The sequence below is a fragment of the Pseudopodoces humilis genome, chromosome 2 (genome assembly GCF_049639895.1).
Source record: "Pseudopodoces humilis isolate 2021_Gansu_Grassland_sample_001 chromosome 2, ASM4963989v1, whole genome shotgun sequence".
Taxonomy (NCBI): domain Eukaryota; kingdom Metazoa; phylum Chordata; class Aves; order Passeriformes; family Paridae; genus Pseudopodoces; species Pseudopodoces humilis.
In genome coordinates, this window is record NC_142201.1 from 29,628,976 (window position 1) to 29,644,519 (window position 15,544).

Consider the following 15,544-nt stretch of genomic DNA (forward strand, 5'->3'; position numbering starts at 1 on the left):
CTGAGTTATTCTTGTTTCAGATGTTTGAGCATATTCTTATGGAGGCTCAAGATCAATGTATCTTCTGTATCAACTGTTTTTCTTTTAAAAATTAATTCAAATGCACTTAATTTATCTGAAAGTTACAATTTTTTTCTCCTCAACATAGTAGTTTTCTTGATGTTTATTATTATATCTGAGAGCTGTATCAGCTAACAGTAGAGTATCTGCTATTATTAGCATTCAGTAACCAGATACTTCCCGAGTTGCCATGTAATTGGGAACAAAACACACAGTTTTAAATTCCACTATAATATTATATTACTTGATTAGGAACTCTTTTCACATAATGCTTATCTTTTTCTTCAAGAGAAAAGCTTCAGGCATTTTGGATGAAAGGACAGATCTATTACTTAAAAGATGCTGGTGGTCCTTTTTAATATTGGTTAACTCTTTGAAAAGGAGGACTCTGGTTTTGTCCCTTTCATGAGTTTTTAAGCAAGTGTGTCACTTTAGAAAGAGGATACCAGAGCCAGTATTTGGATATATAATTATGAGAGATCTTTGTCAGTTTACAAACATACAAACAATTTTCACAGGAGGGATGAATCCAGCCCATCTTATAATCTCTTATCAGAGTGATCTATTAAGCAGCTTTGTAAAATAATTTATTCTCACTTGATTTGACTTTTTATACTGGGAGCTGAGCACTTCCTTGGACTTTTGGGGAGGGTTACCTTTATTACTTGCCTTCCCCGTCAGCCCTCAGGCAAGACTGGATGTGAGCCACTGTATTATTCATTGGTGATGCTGATATGACTCTCTCTCTTACCAGGTACTACTGGTCAATAAGTACAGCAATGCACTTGTCTCCCAGAATGTTTGCAGACATTCATGTCTCTTTTTAAGATCTGGGCTACAAACCCAGAACCTGAAATATATAAAAATATTGGACAGAGTTCCTGTTTGCAAATAAAACAAAAACAACCCTGATGATCTGACAGTAAGTAGGCATTTCTCACAGAAGTGAAAAGGAGCTTCCCTGTCTGAGTGGCCCATGGGCCACCTCCTTGCCTCTCACGGGACTACTGAATCTTCACATCAGGTTACAGTCCCGCTTTTCTCATTGAAGCTTAATTAATGATGATTATATAATCCTCCCAAATGGAAAATCAAATCTCTTGTATTTGATTTAGCACAGCCAGTGACTCATGCAGGCGCTCTGCACAGCTTGCACTGCTGTTTCGCTGGTCGGCTGCTCTCGCTTGGGCATGGCCAATGCAACAGGGATTCACTCGTGTGCAGGCAGCTCATGTCACATCCCTGGTGCAGACACAGCTGAAGAAATGTTATGCAGTACGGCTTGCAGAGCACAGATTCCTCAGGACCAGTCCAAGTGTGCAGGCTCTTGCTAACCCTGGCACTGGGCTGGGCAACTCCTCTAGCCCGCAGCTATAGCTAACCTCAGAAGCTCCAGGGACAGTGATCTCCTAAAAACTGAATCCCTGCTATGAACAGTGAGAGCTTTCCTGGGCAATTTTTGGGTCCTGTGCATGCATGTCCCTGCCTCTTCTGGGATCAGTGAAGATGCCTATGACTGCTCCTCTGTGGGAGTGGCACAGGTTCGATGTAGATTGTGTATGACCTGGCTCCCTGACAGCAATTCTGGTGACAAGTCACCTTGGCAGATATCAGGTATTTGTTCTACTGCAGCATGAAAAAAATTATCTTTGGCATATCAGTACAAAGGCCTTTAAAGCCCCAGAGCTCCCATTTAAAGTTAGGGAGAGCAGCTAAGCCCCTAACTGGCTTTCTAAGCCGCAATCCTTCAAATTAATCCATTCAAACCCACCCCTATATGATGTTCTCAGCCATAAGTCACAATGCGATTAACAGAGAAGGTAGGAAGGAGGAGGGAGGTGACTGGGAACTCACACGCATGACCTCCTTGCCCCAAGCACCAACACTGTATGAGCAATGAACAACAATAAAATAAGCCTAAGGAGATGATAATTCAAAGGAGGTTACATAAAAAGTTATGTGGAAGTAGAATAGTGACATTTCTGTTAAAAGAGGGTGAAGAAGTTCTTAAAAACATCAGCAAAGGTTAAATGAGAAGGAATGGAGACAGATTCACTCAGGCTGTTGCTGCTATGACTCTACATTAATGACAACAGAACAGCTAAGTATCCTGATAGGATATAACCTGTCCAGGGATAAAAGAACTTCCCTGACCATAGAGGCTCTGGCATCCCTGTGGCAGGAACACGCAGGCAGAGTGGGCTCAGAGTATGCTCAGCAAACCATTGGAAACAAAGGTAGGAGTTGACATTGGGTGGCTAAAAAGGAACGGCAGGATTTATACTTAAAGAACATCCTGTATCAGTCTCCCATGTGTAAAAACATGCTCTCACTTCCACTGCTGTGAAAAGCTACAGGGAAAAAACATTCTTCAATACATTCATAAGGAATGTCTCCTGCTAATTAAGCCTAATTTGCAATTTCTGTCTTTCTCCCCCAGCTAACTCTTTGCTTATCTTTAGCTTAGAATCCTTCCTTCACAAACACCTCCAAAAAGCAGGCTTTGGGGCCAGCTGATCCTATGCATATAGGACAAATGCTGCACTGAGTGACATGTGTCTCTCCCACCACCCTTCCCACTGCCTTCTTTCTTGCCCACTTGGCCTCACACCTGGAGGACGGATGACTGGAGAATAGGCATTTACTTAAAAGGAGGAAAAGAGGGCAATTACTCAGGTGACAGCCCTGTGGAGCATGGGCTGGGTGCCTGATAACTGTGGGCCAAGCACAGGCAGGAACCCAGCTCAACACTGCACCCACCAGATGCCCAAAGCTGTTTGTGCCTCAAGTCCCTATGCCGAAGTACAGGTGCTAGCCCCCAGCCCTTGGGTGCCTTCCCCACAGGGTGGAGCATTCACATGGTGCTCACTTGAGCTGATTCTCCTGTGTCTTGCTCAGGTGCAGCTGGCTGGTGCAGGGAGCCCAGTGAATCCAAGGACAGACTCTTTGGAGGTCTGCAACCTCCTCCAGCTGCTCAGTCTGTGAGCCAAGGGTATCAGGTCCCAAGCAAACACTTTGCTGCTACTGCATGTGAGTCCAGTGCACTTGCTTCCACCTTTGCTGGGAGGCAGCCATGGGGGTGACTCCCTGCCAAAGGGAGCAGTGCTGGACATGCACTGGTGAGGCATTTCCATCAGGCTCTGCACTGAATTGGAGAAACTGAAGTCAGGTGGCAAGGGGACCAGGAAGCACCATCCCACACAGCCAGGCTAAGGCTGCCCCTCCCTGTCAACTGAAGGGTCAGACTGCAGCAGAGATGGGAAGAAAGTAAGAGACAATATTAAGGGGAAGATTTAGAAAAAAGTAGCACAAAGGGGAAAAAAAATGTGAAGAAGAAAGCACATGACTTGTTTGAAAGCTATTAAGATGGGGTCTTTGGAAAATGATTTGGTGTCTTCTGAAATCAATATGCTCCCATTTAGTTTCTATGCATTAAGCTAGGGAAGATATCGGTAATGTCTTATCATTCTTCTGAGAAATAGCCACTGATGGAATTGCTGGGATGTGAAATCCTAATGGGTAAGGGGGCAATATTAATGTCACACCAAAATAAAGGGCTGAAAATCCTTGAAGAAAATGGATCAGAAATTCCCCTGGTAGAAATGTATCCTTATGAGTCAGCACCTGAAATCCGGTTTCTGCTCTAGAAAACAGAACAGCTTGGTGTGTGCGTCTGTCAGGCAGGCGCATTTCACTTCATTCAAACTAGAAAGCATACAGGCAGCTACATTTTTTTATACAAATAGAGCCTCAAATCAGATGGCACCAAACAAGAAATACATATCTCCATCCTGCACGAAGGTTTCTATTCTAGTCATGTGGAGCAAAAGCAGAAAGTTAAATGGGGACAGGGACATTTTTTTTCACAGCGTGGCATGCAGTTTTTGGAAAGCACAGTGGGGAATTTTTTTGCAGAGGATGACCTATTTGGAACAATACCAGCAACTTTGGAAATGCCACTCTGGAGTTCAGTCAGGCAAGTAACTAAAGCAAACTTGGGCAAGCAGGAGAAAGAAAGTAATAAAAGACTATTTCATTTCTGACACTAATGGCCGTGCAGCAATCTGTTTGTTAGAGAAGGGGTGAGGTGGAAATCTGCTCTTCATCTCTTGAAAGATGGTTTCCCTGGACTGACTGTGGTGCATTGGTGACTATGCTGACTGCATTTCTTCTCTTTTTTTGGGGGGAGTATTGGGTTCTGCAGTGTTGGAGAGGAATGCAAAAAGGCAGCTGGAGAGGGAGGTGGGTGGCAGTGTCCTCAGCCATTCTGATGCCACATGGCACTGCTGCCTTTCCCCAAGATTTTGCAGAGAAGGGTGAGAAGACAGATTTGGCAGGTTATCAGTTCTGGCATGGAATTTGTGTTTAATGTAAACCAGCAGATAAGGTAGCAAGATTATAATTTTGCTAATAGATGGGGTCTTAGCACACAGTATTAGTGAGCACAAATAAACCCTCCTCTAAACCTGTCATTATTTGCAAACTTACCCAGAGTCCAGGATCACTGCAAGTGAAGGGCAGTAACAAAAGCAACTAACACAATTTCACTCATTACATGTGTTCACCCAGCTATTGCAACTCAGCCATGAGATCCATGTGAAGCAAAATTTATCCCGTAATGTTAAAAATAGTTCTGTCAGTTAAAAGCCTGTCTTGTTTAATGGAGCAATACTTTTATTTTACACAGCTAAAGTAATATTTATACAACAATTAAAGCTTACCATTGCTGTAAGACCGAAAATTTCCTACAAATTTTATGTATTCATATGTTGGAAATTCCTTTGGGTTCAAACTTCCTCTCAGAAGATGACAATAAAACTCTAGTTCATTGTCAGCTGGATTGTTAAAAGAAGAAGAAGAAGAAATAAATATACTATTTAAGCTAAACACAACCAATGGTGTCTTCCAACCCCAATCTTGCAACTGGCGGCACAAGAGCTGCTTGTTACCACTCAGGAGGAGCCCTGAACACCAATGTGCTATACATTGCAGGACCAGAGCCTCTGCAAGAAAGTGCCTTGCAGGGGTGCAGGTTGCTCAGTGCTGTGCACAGGCATGCCTGCAGCTCAGGGACAGCCTTGGACATTAACTCGCCCTTCTCTGACACCACCTCATCACAGGAGTTACACAGCCATAGCCTCAGTGCAGCAACAGAGAGAACTGGGTCCTTCACTTACTGCTTTTTTCTATTTAGGCTCCTCACAACTCACAGCTTTTCTACATCTTGTGTTGGAAAACTATGCTTAATTACCTCATAGTATCTATCAAATTAACTCTGGTGTATTAGCTACCAGCTGCAGGTTTTGTATGATACAGTAGATTGAGCAGCTGTACATCTTACATTATCATGTGTTTTCTGGTTTTCTACATCTCACCTCCTAGACTGAGTAAGGCTGAGGAAGTAAATGCATTTCTAAGAAAAACAAAATTCAATTGGAAAAAGAATTACAATGGTTTTAGAGGTATTTTCCAACTGTAAAGCAAACCAAAGGTATGCCATGTTAGCTTATCTCGGAACAACATCTTACTTGAACAGGCTGAAATATCAATTAAGATGTGATTTGTCTCAGGCGAACTTTCAATTTCCATCGGCTAACCTATTTTCCTTAGCTGTCTCAAATTATATGATATTTAATAATTAACATAACTGCAAGTAGTCTTAGCCTAGTAAAATAAAGGCAGAGAGTTTCATTTAAAAATAGAACCAAACGGTCATTCCAGGTGGCAAGATCTTTTTGAAAGGCTATGAACCTAATTTTTTTTTTTTGCACATCACATAAAAAAATCTTTCTGGGAGAAAATTTTTTATCCTGCCCATGCTTTTTCATTTACTAGAGAAGATAAAATGAAACCTACTTTTTAGGTAATCCGATGAGGCAGAATCTGTCATAAGCATACAAGAAGATAACATCTTATAAATTTCTGAGTGTTCTTGTTCTGGGAGGAAGTTTAACAAATTCTGATCCAAGACATCACACTGCAAAGAGAAATAACTTTTGAGACAAACAGAAATATCACAACAAGCAAGACTTGCAGAGATGCACAACAAGGTGGTTACAAAACCTGTGCCATTTGACAGGAGTTTCCTCACTGATTTCCAGGTACTCTAAAACAGAAGGGGAATCTGGTGGACAAACTGTGGCCACTTCTGTGTGGGCTGGTCGTCAGGCTAAGTCTCAGCACTCAGCAATATTTTATGTTTCTCAGAGACCATGAGATGCAGCAGGTATGTCCACAATTCATACAATTAATTAATTAATGCAATTAAATTACAAGACCTGGGAGAGGACTGGAACAGGGTGGCTGGCTCCCCATACTGCTACTAAGCTCCATGCACAGGCCTGTTGTGGATCACTGGAATTTGTTCTCTCCCTGACAGAGCCTGACTTGCAGGAGCAATGAGGCTGAGTCACCCTGAGCCAGCCAGGTCAGCCCCTTCCTGAGGGGATCCCCTGGGAAATGCCCTTGGGGAGGCAGGCCTTGTTCCCCACTTCCTGCATCCTGGCAGGTGGGAACAGGGAGAAGGGGACTTCTGAGTCTGGACATGACTTTACATCAGTTAGTCCAGGGAGGGGGACTTCACAGTGTCACCAATACAAGCCCTCTCTCTGACCAGCCATGAGCTGAATGTCCATGTGCCCCCAGCCCCATGATCAGCTGGCTTGAACCCAAAATGCATCCAAAATCTAAGAAGGGAGATTTGGGAATGGAAAGAGGAGATGGATTTGTGCAAAAGGTCATGGCTAGCCCAGGGTGGAGAAGACAAAGAGTCTGTCATGGGCTGCCAAGAGAAAGGAATCCCTATGCTCAGCCTGGTGACTAAACCAACACTAGCAGAGTGCATCTGAAAGGAAGCCTGAGACAAAGTGACCCTCCAATGGCAATGATTTACATCTGTCCCACTTGAGACTACCTGAGGCTGAGCTGGCACACTGACACAGCTCTGTGTGTCATCAGAGCAGCTTCTATCAGACCGTACAGTCATGCTGAAAACATGTAAGCTTTGTATGAGACTGGCAAATTATTATCCATCATTTATTTATGTGAGTTTGTGCTTTGGTTTCCATCTGCTTTCTATTCATGCTAGCTTTTCTGTGTGGAATTCCTGTTTAGAGTGGTGAAACTCATTAAACAGACTTTACAAATCGGAGTGCTATGCTTTATGCACACACCTTTACAAGAATATATTGCTTTAGATGATTCAGTTGTAAGTATTATACATACTCATTACTTGAATGTTCCTGTTGTGAAGAATACTTGAAAGTCAATTTTGTGGCTTTAGTTTGTATCTTAATAATGTGAATCCTACTGATATAGTGTGTGATACAGGTTTTTCATATATGTATAAATATTTACACACACACACATCTATATACACATACTGTACTTTACAAAATATAGTACATTGTTTAGTCTTTTTTTTGTGCATATGAAGAAAGAGCATTTGACAGGAAACTGCGCTGGTGAGCTTTGTTCAAGGCTTAGGTGCAGTCTCAGAAATTATTTTTTTCCTGTAAATGATAATGATACCACCAGGTTAATTAATCTCCCATCTACTCTGCAGGAAGACTAGATGTGAGCCATCACCACTCCTCTAAGTGAAACTTTTTGTCTCTATACTGTGACCAGGCTCCAATTCCAAACCTCTGATTAGTTCTGCTCTGCTGCTTCTGCTTCAGGTGATAGCTGCAGACGCCTGTGACAACACCTATGGTTGGAGTTCCAAGAGACTTTTGTTCCACCTATCCCCTCAGAGCAGCCTCTCGCCCTGAGCACCTGGCAGTTATGGATTTGCAAGCCCTGGTATTTACAGTTTTTGCTGCCATCATGTACCATATCCACAATTTAATATTTGGTTTGCATCTTTGATCATAGGAAGTACCAACTTTTTTTTAATGAGTTTGAAAAAATTGCTAAGTTTTCTACTTCTTACTTTCATAATTCTTGCCTCTTGCAGAGATTTGGCACACCTGTAAAACAGTGCACAGAACAGAATTTCTGGATTCTGTACATATCAAGACTTCAACAATGTTCTTGAATCAATATGTCAATCCAGAATACATTGCTAAGTCAAACAGAGGGATGGAAGCAAATATTCCACTGTCTCACTGGAGCTGTAGAAAACGCCAAGCAAGCTGTTCAGAGCTAATTCTGCACCAGACCCAAAGAGCAGACCTCTGATGTCATGGCAAAATGGTGAGTGGTGAGACAGGCTCTGCAAAGGGATTTGGACAGACTGGATCAGAGAGCTGAGACTAACTGTATGAGGCAAAGTACCACATCCTGCACTTGGGTCACAACAGCCCCAGGCAGTGCTACAGGCTGGGACAGAGAGGCTGGGAAGCTGCCTGGTGGAAAAGGACACGAAGGTGCTGGTCCACAGCAGCTGAACATGAGCCAGTGTGTGCCCAGGTGGCCAAGAAGGCCAATGGCACCCTGGCCTGTATCAGCAATAGTGTGGCCGGCAGGAGCAGGGCAGGGATTGTCCCCCTGGACTCAGCACTGGTGAGGCTACAACTCAAGTGCTGTGTCCAGTTCTGGGCTGCTCAATTCACCTCACACTGAGCTGCCGTAGCTCCAAAGAAGGACAATGGAGCTGGAGAAGGGTCTGGAACACAGGTCTTATAAGGAGCAGCTGAGGGAGTTAGAATTGTTTAGCCTGGGGAAAAGGCGGCTCAGGGGAGACCTTATCATACTCTTATGACTATCTGAAAGGAGGTTGTGGTGATGTGGGGGTTGGTCTCTTCTCCCAGGCAACCAATGACAAGCCAAGGGGAAGTGGCCTCAAGCTGCAGCATGGGAGGTTCAGCCTGGACATCAGGAAAGATTTCTTCACAAGAGAGTGATTAAGCATGGTAAGAGGCTGCCCAGGAAAGTGGTAGAATCACCATCCCTGGAAGGGTTCAAAAAATGAATGGACATTGCACTTTGTTTTAGTGGGCATGGTGGTATTAGGTCAAAGCTTGGACTTTTTGCAGGTCTTTTCTGACCTGATTCTGTTGGCGGAATTTGACCATCAGTGATATAAATGGATCTGTTAGAGGGGACTGGTTTGCAGCTCTGTCTAATTATTCTGCAGTGGGCAGTTCTGTGCCACTGGCTGAGACAGCTACAGAGTATTGCTGAATGAGATAGGCAAAGCAGATACAAGATAGACTACAGTGACTGCGGGTAGACTTGTCAGATGAACTATGTTATAGTTGACTATATAACTATTTAACTGTGTAACTATAGCATAGTTATGCTGCTAAGCCTGGAATCTACTCTGCATCTTCAAATCTATGGATCCTGCTAAGTGAGGCTTTGGAGTATTTACTCCTGAAAGCTAAGGCAGCCAAAGAACACCTTTGCCTATGTGGATGCTGGTCTGTTCTAAATGCAATGCATCAAGTTCTGCAATAATGGGATGCCTAGTTAAAATATTTCTGCAGTTTCAACAAAACAGCTCTACTCCAAAATGGAACTTCTTCCTCATAATTTCATTGCTTTTACTGGGGGATGGAGGAAATGCGTAGAAGGAAAAATTCCTGCTGCAGGGAGAAAAAAGCAAAGGAACTAAGCAAACATGGTCACTAGAAAAGGGATATTGGAGGGCTGCAAGTGAGAGGTTTCTTTCCCATCAAGACAACACACAAAGATGGCTGTGCACTTGTGTGCTGGGATTTGGCCCCTGTATCAATCTGTAAATCCTGCACTGATTCCCACTGCTACCCTGTAACAGCAACACAGCATACTTAACTTTTGTACATTGTAAGGTGCTATGTCTTGGATTTATCTATCCTGGCGTTTACCTTAAGCACCCAACACAGCAGAGCAGCTCCTTGAGTTTCACTGGGCAGCCCCAGAAGAGAAATCTCAGCCCTGCCAGGGACCTTCTGGAAAAACAGGCAAGAAGGGACAGGGAGGGCCCTTCTCAAGAGACTGCATATTCTTGGAGTCGTAGTGTACCATCTGACTGGCAAATGCTATGAGCTGTGATCAGATTTCAATGAGTTCACTTCAGTTAGACTCACCCTTACCACGTGAGCTAGACATCTCCATCTCAACTGACCCTACGGGTAGTCTCCAGATCTTGTTAAAAAACAAATATTTAGAATTGTAACAGGGGAAGTTTGTGTTTGAAAATGCTCCATGGAAGTAAGGGAAGCTGTGTTAAAGAGAACTGGACATATATATAGTTCTCAGCATTGGAGATTTTCATGATTTTAATGAAAGAAAATACAACAATTTCCTTAACAGGGGCCCTCAGAGAGCCCTGCTATGCATTCTGCCCAGTTTTGCTTTCCTTTCATTCTCAAACCAGAAGATTTGCAGAGTATTTTTTCCTGCTGTCACAGAGGAGAAAGAATTGGTATTTCATCCCTCAAACAGTGACTGAATTTAGCTTACAAATAGATTGTCAAGGTAAACAAAATAAGCCACACAGATTTTCCAGACAGCACTCTGATCAGTTTTAAAACTTAAAAGAACCCCAAATGGCAAGGACAACAGAGGACTAAAATACCCAGTGTGCACCTAGATGCACCCTCAGCTGGGCCCCTGCCCATGGCCATAGCGATCTGCAAACCTGGGGCAAGCAGAAGCCTTTATTACTTGCTCAGTTGTGGGATGCTTCCTGTGCATGTGTGGGCTGGTGGGGCAGCTGTTAACCATTACCACTCCAGCTGCTCCAGGAAGGTCTGCTCCACCTCCAACCCTGTCAGGCTGGTCCCTGGCTTGGACTGCCATGTGCTGCTTCTATGCAAATAAAAAGTAATGTCCATCTTTATTTTGGGCTGGATACTATGTAAGGTTATCACACAAAGCACGTCTTTGGGAGAGAAAACCAGTTTAGTTTCTGATGGTCCAACTCACAAATTATAAACCTGAATCTATCCATGTTCAGTCAGGGCTTCAGATTTTAGGACAGGGTCAGAAATGTGTCTTCCTGAAGAGGAATACTTTCCCACAGCAGATCTTTCATCTCCACTAAGAATCAGTATTTGGAAGGAATAGAAACCTCCAAATGATTAAAGACAAGGAAATTTCATGGAAATCAGTAAGGGTGTGAAAACCCTACAGCCTGTGTGTAGGACAGAGTTCTCCCCACCCTTGAAGTGAGGCAAATATCAGAAAATAGTCAAGTATTGGTTTTCTAAACTGTTGAGGATGAAAGAAAACTGAAACAGATAGACTCAGTTCAACCTGTTGTTGCATAGCAGTATTTCTGCATTTACCAGGAGCTGCTCCTCCATCAAGTTCCTTTTGTCTCAGAAAAAAAATATTTTTTGCTCTTATTCCAGCAAGGTAGTGTTGTGAAATACATTTGTCTGGGTGGAAAACATAACACATATTTGGTGGAAAAACTAAATAAGAGAAAGAGAATTATAATTTTCTTAAGAACATGGCAGGGGGTAGTACAATAATGATCTGGCAGCTAATTTTTTCTCCTGGGCATGTATTTATTTGAGACCAGGATACTAAAAATGAGCATGAGGATTAATCCGTAATTATTGTGCCATTTCTCCTAGAGCAGCCTTAGCAACAGGAGCAGGGCTTGGAGCAGTTCCTCTCCCCTGCTCCTCCAGCCCAAGCCAATGCACAGGGGGGTGTCTCCTGGAGCAGCACACAGATAAAAGACACTGAATGTGCCAGAACATTGACTGGACTGGTGCAGGGATGCACCCAGCACTGGCTCCACCAGCACCTCCTGGGACCACCGTGCGCTCCCCTTGGGAAAGCACAGTGGAGCTGCAGGGAGAGCTCGTCAGCAGCCTCCGGCTCACTCCAGATTCAATGACATTTTTGTCCTTTACCTCCCTGGAAGCAGAATAAGGCCCTTAATGAGCTCCTTACTGGGCTGCCAGCAGCACTGGTGCTATTCTCTGCTAGCTTAGAAATCAGAGATGGAAAAGATCAGCCAGGTCACCCTGTCCCTCCCCTGGCCAGACTATTCCTGCAGAGCTTTTTCCATTCAAGCTGAAGTGCCTCGTAGCAACAAAAACCTGAAGGGTATGAATCAGACAGAGAGAGTGAAGAGCTGAGCAACAGTAGCAGCCAGCATAACGCAGGGACAAACTCCTTCACCACATTTTGAGGAAAACGCCACCCCCAGCACCGTTTTACATCTGTTTCTAAAAGTGCAGTGCCCAGTTCTACAATGCGTAGTAGAAAAGCCAATGCCAGAATTACTCACCGGTAAATGCCCTAGAAGAGGTGTGATGCTGTCAGACACGTAGATGATGCTTCCGCCTGTGGTTACTGCTATAATGAAGCCATCTAATGCCTAAGGAAAACAGTTGAGAGTGCTTTAATAGGCATGAGTGGTGTAAACAGGACATCTCATCATGTGTTCATCACAACAGTTTGACTTTGGCACCATATTGTTATCAAGTTGTAGTAATGTTATCTCAAGTTGCAAACTAGTAATTCTCTGATTTTACAGTCTGATTTAACTTTTACAAGACTCTTTGTAGTCTAGTAAAACCTACTATTGAAGCAACAAAGGGCTCACAGGAACATTTCATGTCTCAGTTTTTAAATTAATCACACATTTTAATAATGCAAAATGACTAAGACTGGATCCCTTGGAAGTTATTAAAATGAACATTTGAGCTCTGTGTAAATATCAAAGGACGATGAAAGGATGCAGTCCTATCTCAAAATGGTACTTCCCTGCAAGCCCCATAAATCTCAGTTTGTATTAATGTAACACTGTATATTACTGGGCTTTCATGTAAGTAAAAGCAATGCAAATGATCAAATAATCCTTAGCCTGAGTTTTAATTGAGTGATTTATTTTAAAGGTCATGGTATTAGATTACTCATTCCAAGAGAAATTCACCCTTCTGCAGTTTCTTCCTCACTTTGGTCCCATCTTCTGGTAAGCCCCTTCACTCCTAGGACTGAAGGGAAATGTCAGCCTTATCCCCACCCTCTGCACAGGAGCAATTTTGCCTTCAAAATGAGTCTCTTCTTTAGTCTGAGCTGCCAAGTTTTGAGCTAAGTTTTGTGCAAAATTAAACCTAGACAGATTTTGAGATCTAAGGCAAGACTGACTTAATTTTTCGGGGTATTCTTCTCGGTGTGAACTAAAGCTAGGTGATCTTAAGATCACTGTAAGGAGAGCACCTCAGAAAAGACACAAGAGTAGATGCTCAGAGAATATATTAAAACCTCCCCATTGCCACTGGGGAGTCACCAGTGAGGCTCCCAGCCCTTCAAGTGGAGCAAGTCTGGGTCCTTCCTGTCAGTTCCCTGATCTTCTGGAGTCAGAGTCGCCAGCAGTATTTGAGCAACAAAGCACTGCAAGCACGACTGACTCAGAGCAGGGTTTGACTTTACTCCAGTGGCCATACCTGCTCAGGAGACAGGTGTACTGCAAACAGCCTGATCAGAGAGCCACGGTGTTACAAAACCATACCGCAAATCCAGGCCTGCTTCCAAGCCAGACTTGCAGTTGATCTTGTAAGCCACAGCACATCCTTCCTCCCCGCTGACTTTAATAAGGGAAAGAATTCTGAGAATACTGGAAAATGCTAATTGTTACCAAAAAAAAAAATAATTAAAAAAAAAAAATAAAAGGAAAACACAAAGCCTTGAATAAAGACACAAACATATGTTCCTTTTTCCAGAGAAGGCTGAGCACCCACAACTATTTAAGTCAATGAAAATCTGCTGGTGCTTCAATCCTTTGAAAAGCAAGTCAATAACTTATACCCCAGTAGAAGAGTGTGTGTTTAGCATCTCTGAAAACCCTCCAGCTGCTATAGCTAGTTTGATTTTGTTAATCTAGGTGCAGAGAATATGTTTTTCTGTAGTGCAGTACATTCAAGCTGTTTTCTAAAAAAGCATGATAGCTGTTAGCCCATAGAAGAGAGCAGTGGTTTTACAAGGCAGTTGGATCGTGCATGTTACTATGGTGAAGGTTGTTAGTTTTTAAAAAATCAAGTCGTTATTTCATATCCAATGCAAATTACACATAGTGACTCATATCAGAACTCTGTGGTAAAATCAAGTTAATGTGTGCATACATAACTCTGTTTTTATTTACTTGTGACTGGACATTCCAACATTAAGAGAGCATTTTCCTCTTCAGAGGTTTTACTTTTGCATCAATCTTAGATGGACAAACAGAGCCTAATGCCCACTGTAATTTGGTGACAGCCTTTTCAATATGGTAAGAAAAGGCCATTTTCAGGAAAGCTGATATATTACTGCAGTCAATTATGCCTTGAGTCTTTTGAATTAGTGCTTGGAAAAAGCCCTTCCTGTCTTTTAACAACAGGATGGGAAAAACTTCAAGCAGTCTTGTCCAAATGCTAATAAAGTAAGATTTGTAGGAAGGCAAAATAGCAGGGAATGATGAACATGTGGCACAACGGGACATCCCAATACCCAATGTTATCTTGAAGGGCATGGAAAATCACAGTAGCAAGAAGGTGATTTATAAGCTGGAAAACCAAAAGTGATTGTTTTAATCTAAAATTGTGTAGCATACAAGCAGAATCAACAAAGGCCCAGCCTGTCAAAACAACAGTCAATTTATTGCTATCTGAGGGACGTATTTCAGTGCAGACTGAAAGAGATATGTATGTTAAGTTCCTGTGCACAGAGATGGAAATGGGTGGTTGTCAGAGCAATGGGAGCAAAGTGTCTCATAAAACTAATCCAGGGGAGTCTCATCACAACAAATTGCAATGGCCAAAGGACTGCCAGCCCCTGGCAGTCAGCAACGTGCCCCGTCTTTATGCCACTCCTTGGTGGTGAAGTTGTTTCCCAGCATCCTTCCCTGCCCACCACTAGAGCCTGGATCATGTGCCATGTTCACATCATTTGTGGGAGGAGAAGAAGCTTGTTCTCAAAGGACACTGTGGGGCTATGCAATATCTGTGTGTTTAGTACAGGAGAAGACCCTTGCTAAAGGCAGTTCTAGCTATTACTGTGAGAGGAAAATGCATTCTAGCAACTCATTTGCTTTTCATTTTGAACCTACATAAATACCACTGAGTCACCTCCCTTCAAATCTCAGCTAGCATTTAAAGATCCTATGCTATAATTTAAAAATTATGATTGCAAAATGCTAGAATAAGAAGTGTTTGATAAGGGTCTTGTAAACCAGAGTGGAAGTACCAACTGTATCAAGCCAAGAGGAGCTGTCAGGCTTTATCTGCTTGTTCAGCACCTAGCACTAGAGGGATGTGACACCACTGTTTCAGGTGCTACTGTTGCATAAATATTAGATGTTAATAACGCCTTCCAAGAACAAAGAAAAAACAGCCACGTGCCCTTCACCTCACCTCTGCTTGTAAAAAAAAAATATAACCTGTGATTTGAATCTTTGCCCTCAACTGCTTTTCTTGGGAGTCACTGCATAGCTCTGCAGGCTGTGGCAGCACAGCACAACAGTGCTGCTGAGAGGGAAGAGCAGCAAGTGGGGACTTCAATCCCAGTCACAGCTCTGCTTGACGGTCAAATACAGCAGTTCCCAAAATATCCTATTTTT

At 43.0% G+C, this 15,544-nt stretch overlaps 1 protein-coding gene across 2 annotated transcripts in view; it reads right to left on the reverse strand.

The window, feature by feature from the left end:
• Positions 1–15,544, reverse strand: part of NPAS2 (neuronal PAS domain protein 2) — a 103,894-nt gene that overhangs the window by 30,166 nt on the left and 58,184 nt on the right. Inside the window, exons 5-7 of one of the 2 annotated variants that reach the window (XM_014250399.2) lie at positions 12,236–12,325; positions 5,917–6,037; positions 4,782–4,895 (exon numbers count right to left, since the gene is read on the reverse strand). In XM_014250399.2, the coding sequence (XP_014105874.2) occupies positions 4,782–4,895; positions 5,917–6,037; positions 12,236–12,325 (325 nt within the window). The remainder of the gene's footprint in view (positions 1–4,781; positions 4,896–5,916; positions 6,038–12,235; positions 12,326–15,544) is intronic. The other variant, XM_088051739.1, reaches the window with a different exon arrangement.